The sequence below is a fragment of the Ctenopharyngodon idella genome, chromosome 23 (genome assembly GCF_019924925.1).
Source record: "Ctenopharyngodon idella isolate HZGC_01 chromosome 23, HZGC01, whole genome shotgun sequence".
Taxonomy (NCBI): domain Eukaryota; kingdom Metazoa; phylum Chordata; class Actinopteri; order Cypriniformes; family Xenocyprididae; genus Ctenopharyngodon; species Ctenopharyngodon idella.
In genome coordinates this window covers 8,346,677-8,353,503 of record NC_067242.1, presented here as the reverse complement: position 1 = coordinate 8,353,503, position 6,827 = coordinate 8,346,677, and the positions used below count along the sequence as shown (strand labels likewise).

General features: G+C 37.6%; 1 protein-coding gene across 1 annotated transcript; it reads left to right on the top strand.

The window, feature by feature from the left end:
• Positions 1 to 2,361: 2,361 nt before the first annotated feature.
• Positions 2,362 to 5,477, top strand: LOC127505967 (potassium voltage-gated channel subfamily C member 1-like). Its single transcript, XM_051881989.1, has 3 exons — positions 2,362 to 2,748; positions 3,488 to 4,001; positions 4,113 to 5,477. The coding sequence occupies exons 2-3, from the start codon at positions 3,528 to 3,530 to the stop codon at positions 4,989 to 4,991; spliced, it is 1,353 nt and encodes a 450-aa protein (XP_051737949.1). The 5' UTR covers positions 2,362 to 2,748; positions 3,488 to 3,527; the 3' UTR covers positions 4,992 to 5,477.
• The last annotated feature ends 1,350 nt before the right edge of the window (positions 5,478 to 6,827 follow it).

The following is a 6,827-nucleotide window of genomic DNA, read 5'->3' as shown; positions in this document are numbered from 1 at the left end:
GAATTTGGAGGCAGAGACCTCCAAGAATAAGGGGAGGGGGTATAGGAAAACTTTCCCAGGATTCTTTAAAGCCTTTAAAATCTTTGATTGACTTACAATGTAGAAGAGAGTCCATTATTATTGTGTTTATTTGCAATGCATATAGTAACCCATAGTAGATGCAGTAGCCTCCGCAGACACAACAGCACAATGAAGTTCCTTTGAGGAATTCTTAAATATGTTCATTAAATATATTTTTTTAACAAAGCATCTAATCCCAGCCTCCTTCACATGCAGCGACTGTCTCTTTATTGTGCTGTAGGGTGCTCTGGATAAAAGTGTTTGCTACTTGACCTATGTTTTATTTCTCACCTTGTTGTTTAAAGACAAAGTAAGCATTTTATGAACTGTCAAAATGCACAATAGTTTCTACTTTATAAAAGTATATTGAGAGAAGGTTTTCAAGATACTCAGTACTCAGTAGTCACTGCAATTTAGTACTGGCATAAGACATGAAAACAGTACTGAGCAATTGCGCCACCTACTGGTTCTCAAGCAGATTTGACCGATCCTTTAACACCAGATTCAGTGACTGAAAATGCAGGATGAATTTATGGATTCATGTTTTTGTGTGTTGCAGGGATTGACGTGCTCAAAGGTTTGTAGTGAAGTTAACTGTGAAGGTGATATTATTGTGGTCAATTTAGCCTAAATCTCCCTTTTTAAATGTATCTTCTATTTATTTTGTCTCTTTGTCCTGAGGTGTTTTCTTTTCACCTTTTTGGATTTTAATCTTTTTAAAAAAGATTCTGGTCTACAAATGTTGATCATTTGACATGTAAATAAATCATAAATGTGAAGGAAGTGACTTTTTCAAATAATGTCATTTATTACTCACCCTCATGTCGTTCCACACCCGTAAGACCTTCGTTAATCTTCGGAACACAAATTAAGATATTTTTGTTGAAATCCGATGGCTCAGTGTGGCCTACATAGAGAGCAAAGACATTTCCTCTCTCAAGATCCATTAATGTACTAAAAACATATTTAAATCAGTTCATGTGAGTATAGTGGTTCAATATTAATATTATAAAGCAATGAGAATATTTTTGGTGCGCCAAAAAAACAAAATAACGACTTATATAGTGATGGCCGATTTCAAAACACTGCTTCAGGAAGCTTCAGAGCGTTATGAATCAGCGTGTCGAATCATGATTCGGATCACGTGTCAAACCGCCAAACTGCTGAAATCACGTGACTTTGGTGCTCTGAACCGCTGATTCATAACACTCCGAAGCTTCCTGACGCAGTGTTTTGAAATCGGCCATCACTATATAAGTCGTTATTTTGTTTTTTTGGCGCACCAAAAATATTCTCATTGCTTTATAATATTAATATTGATCCACTGTACTCACATGAACTGATTTAAATATGTTTTTAGTACATTAATGGATCTTGAGAGAGGAAATGTCATTGCTCTCTATGTAGGCCACACTGAGCCATCGGATTTCAACTAAAATATCTTAATTTGTGTTCCGAAGATGAACGAAGGTCTTACGGGTGTGGAACGATATGAGGGTGAGTAATAAATGACAGAATTTTAATTTTTGGGTGAACTAACCCTTTAAAATTCACTGAATTACAACTATAAAATTTGTTTTCCTACTGGGTTTTACATTGTGTGTGTGTGTGTGTGTGTGTGTGTGTGTGTGTGTGTGTGTGTGTGTGTGTGTGTGTGTGTGTGCATGTGTTGTATTGGAAGAAAACCATCTGTGTTCTGTTGAGACCAAGAATGTGTGGAATGTCATATGGAAAAGTAATTTGTATCGTGTTCACATTGACAGTGTTTTAAAGTTTGGAGCTCACCATCACTAGTAAGCTCTAACATTATTGGTGGGATGCAAAACTGCACATAGCATTTGTTATCGCATCACAAATGGGATGTGTGGCTAGTAAAAATACAATGCCATCATATTTTGACAGTCATTTCTTTTCTTGTTGCTAAACTTTCACATTATATGTACATTACATTTAGTCAATAGCGGATGTCTTATTCAACATTCTGCAGGGGATAGCGTTTATATCAATATAATTTCAGCAGTGCAGTTTTTCTGTCTGTGTGAATGTCCTCATTTCATAATACTAGGTCCCCAATGTTTATTTTTTTTCTTAAACTGTATTTGTGAGTTGATATAATGGTTCAGCTGGAGTTCTGGCGTCTTTGTCCAAAGTAAATATCGATTAAACAAAATGAGGCTGCTTTTCTATGCTTCAGGCAGGCTACAAATGTCGATTAAGTGGGTGTAATGTTTAATGTTATGTTAATTATAGACACTAGGGGGCAGGCAAACATAGTTAAGGGTTTTGGGGGGAGACAACAAGAAAGAAGAAGTTAAATGTGTTAAAAATCATAGGTTGAAATGCATGTGCGAAATGGAAAGAGACGACTGGAGGAATCAAATGTGTTAGTTCTTACACCAGCCTTGACTGTGATTAAGATAAGAACATTATAGTGGGCTGACAGGAAGTTCGAGAACAGCTGGCTTTCATCAGATGGACTTTTTTTTCTGGCTATACATTCTTCTGTGAATAGTGGCTTGTCTTCTGGGACCTTTGGAGGCTGGACTGCAAAGAAGTAGAAAAGTGCAAAGATTGTGCCACAACTCCAAGTTTCAAGCTCACAAACACAGTCAAAAGATTATAATAGTGAAATTCTGTTCTTAGGAATATCTCCGTGTGAAAAGATATCAAACTCTGTCCCAGGACAAGGTAAGGTCAGTCTTTATGCAGTGGTTGATTTGTTTTCAACTTCTTTAAGTCATTATCATGCAAATGATAGATGATTGCATTGCAATTTATTTTTTTAAGAATAAAACTACAAAAAAAAAATCTTTAAATAAAACGTAATATATAACACTTGTATTATTTTTAGACATTTTTTTCCGTTTTGACTAATGTATTTTTCTCTCTTGGATGAATAACTTCTGCTTGTAAGTAGGGCTAGCTAAAAAATAAATCAGTATTTTCCTCCTTTTAGATTATATATATTTGAAATGTCTTAAAAAGTTATTTTTTCAGTCAGAAGAACTATTATATATTTATCAATATTTTTTTTAAACCAAACAATCATTGTTGCCATGTAGATAATGTAGAGTTTTGCATCTTCTCCACACTAAATAAACACAAGGAACAATGATATTTAATATTTTTCATGCATATGCACCAATACTCTCTCTATATATATATGCACCAACATTTTACTAAAACATTTAAATATATGAGAAAAAAAAAAGTTTCATTTTTGAGTTGTTTATGCAAACAATTTGTTGAAGTGGACAATTGTGTAAATTTCTCTTAAATGAACATTTGGATATTGTGAATTATTCGATGCAACTAAATATTGATATTTGTATATTCCTATTTGTGCTGCTAAATGAACAAATGTTAATGTAGTTTTCCATTGAATATTGATGATATCGTAATGATAAACTTTTCATTTGTATCATAGAAAAACAGCTGCCAGAATAGCAGCACTGAGCTCTTACTCTATGATGAGTTCTGTGGGTGTTTTCTCACTGAAAGCCTCTGAGGGCAGTAGTGAAAAAATAGTGATAAATGTCAGTGGGGTAAAACATGAGACCCACAAGAGCACCCTAATGACCCTTCCGGGCTCCCGCCTTACCCAGCTGGTGGACACTGAGGAGCCTCCTTCAGAGCTGTTTTTTGATCGCCACCCTGAAGTCTTCACTCACGTGCTGCAGTATTATAGAAGCGGGAAGCTGCACTGCCCCACCAACTTGTGCGGCGTGTTGCTGGAAGAGGAGTTTGATTTCTGGGGTATCAGCGGCACAGATGTGGAGCCCTGCTGTTGGGCGGCATTTCGACAGAACAAAGATGCTGTAGAGGCTTTGGCTCAGATTGACCCTTCAGTGATGGAGAATGACCAATCCAGCCACACTAGAGCTTGGCAGCCGAAGATATGGGCTCTCTTTGACAATCCACTTTCATCCGTTAGAGCCAAGGTATCATAAGTGTCTTTATGTTTATGCAGTTTTTGCAAAACCCTAAATCATTGCTTGCTATTGCTGTTCTTCATATGGGTGGTTCCTTGCTCATTCTTAATGTTTCTCCAGGTCATTGCGGTCGTTTCTCTGTTCTTCATCCTGCTCTCCATCACTGCATTCTCTCTGCAGACACATCCGGCTATAAATCCTCACCAAATGTATGTGGTATCGGCAGACAACTCAAGTGAGAATTTCATCGAGAACCTTTCTGTACTGCCTAGAGTTCTGGATGCGGTGGAGTTAGTCTGTTTGATATGGTTTGTGTTTGAGTTTGTGATGCGTGCAGTCAGCTGCCCGAGCAAACCGCGTTTCTTCCTGAACGTTATGAACATCGTCGACCTGCTGGCCCTCTTCCCCTGGTTCTTCCGTTGGTGTTCAGGGACATACTGCATCAAAGCATTGGGCTTTCTGCATGTAATGCGATGCATACGCGTCCTTCACGTCTTCAGTCTGATGCAGCACGTGTTCGGTGTGAGAGTTCTCAAACACACGCTCCGCGCCAGTGCGACGGCTCTCTGCGCGTTTCCTCTTATACTCTTCAGCTGCACTCTCATCTTCGGTGCCATGGCTTATTACACAGAATTATATAATATTGACTCTTCGTTTACTGACATTCCCTCCAGTTGTTGGTGGGCAGTGGTCACACTGACCACAGTGGGTTATGGAGACACGTATCCCGTAACAGTTCCAGGCAGGTGTGTAGCCGTTCTCTGTGCAATGGTCGGGGTTCTGCTCATCATCCTACCTGTGCCCATAATCATCAACAACTTCTTAAAGTTCAACTCCCTGCTCAAGACAAAGTATTCAATGGCCAGAAAGAAGGAGAAGATCAGTGTCCATACTGGCCCCCTCATCTTAGAGCTGCTAAATAAAAACAGAGGCACCATATCAATGATACAGTTGAGCTCAAAAGTTTATATACTCCTTGCAGAATATGCAAAAATGTGAATCATTTTAACAAAATAAGGACCATGAAAATTGCATGTTATTTTTTATTTAGTACTGTCCTGAATAAACTATTTCACATAACTGTTGTATAAGTATAACATAAAGTCCACAAGACAAAAAAATAGCTGAATTTATAAAAATGACTCCGTTCAAAAGTTTACATACCCTTTATTCTTAATACTGTGTGTGGTTACCTGGATGATCCACGACTGTTTGTTTGTTTTGTGATGGTTGTTCATGAGTCTCTTGTTTGTCCTGAGCAGTTAAACTGAGCTCTGTTCTTCAGAAAAATCCTCCAGGTCCTGCAGATTCTTCAGTTTTCCAGCATCTCCTGCATATTTGAACCCTTTCCAGCAGTGACTGTATGATTTTGAGATCAGTCTTTTCACACTGAGGGACTCAAACACAACTATTAAAAAAGGTTCAAACATTCACTGATGCTCCAGAAGGAAACGTGATGCATTAATTAAAACTTTTGAACAAGAAGATGATGTGCAAGTTTTTCTTATTTTGTTTAAAGAACATATTTTTTCATTTAGTACTGTCCTTCGGAAGCTACAAAAGATACTTATGTTTCCCAGAAGACAAAAAAAGTACAATTTATCCTGTTCATCCAATTCAAAAAGTTTACATCCCCGACTCTTTAACAATGTAATTTTCAGCTACAGAACCAAATGTGAAACCAGCAGCTGTAAAAGCAGTTTGGTAGGTGCTGTTCAACCATGTGACCACCATGGTAACTTATGCTGCGTTCACGCCACCTCGTATTTACCTGAATCTTGAGATGACAACACGTGACGTTGTACCCTGGAGCTGTACTGGGAATTATGCATTTCTATAGCACTACTATCAATACCTTAATTAGCAGTCAGGTGGTACGGTGGCCACATGGTACACCTGGGAGCTTTCAGAAAACTCCCAGCTTACAAGCTGTAATTACGAGCACTACAAGGACATGAGCGCTTTTTACGAGCCAGAATATCGTAGTTACAGTAATTACGATATGGCGTGAACGCACCTATAGACCGACAAGCTTTGAGTGTTCAACTCTTTTATGATACAGGAAAACGTCTGTGCTTCTTATAATGCTTAACTAATTATAATATTTAAAAAGTATGAAGCTTCTCTGGGGGCACGTGACCTTGCGCATGCGCCAGTGGACAAGTACATATGTCTAATATGTAAACAACGCATGTATGATACGCAGAACCTGATTTCACCAAGTACTGTTCCTGGATCAACATCTTTGTTGATCCTGGAACAACATTTCAATCAATCAATAAACTGGCTACATTTTTATTTAATGGTTTAAAGAATAGTAAAATAGGCATTATTCATTAAAGCTGCTGTCTGTAACTTTTTCGTGTTCAGAATTTACAAAAATTATATAATGAGCAAGTACATCATGAATCCATTTTCCAAACCGTGTTTTTGTCTTATCCTGAATCACCACGGTACACCTATAATAAGTGTTTATATTAGGACTATTTTAGACCGGTCAGGTGATTTCTCCAGATCTCAGCAGAGGGGGATTAAACAACTCCACAAACAGCATCACAGCTTCACATATTACTAACCAGATTGACTTTATTTCTGTCATTCATCTACAGAAGTTTAACGCTTATGTTTGTTTCATTTGAAGTCACCATAATGGTGATCAGTGTTTCCATGACTTGGTCTCTTAACTCTTATAATATGTTTGTTTTCTGTAGCTGCTCTGATAGTGTGTTTTTCAAACACATTTGCAGTAACAAAAAAAGCTGAAATGAGATCAGATGATGATTTTATTTATTGATGGTTTCACAATCATTGTGACATGAATCACTATCATTTGAA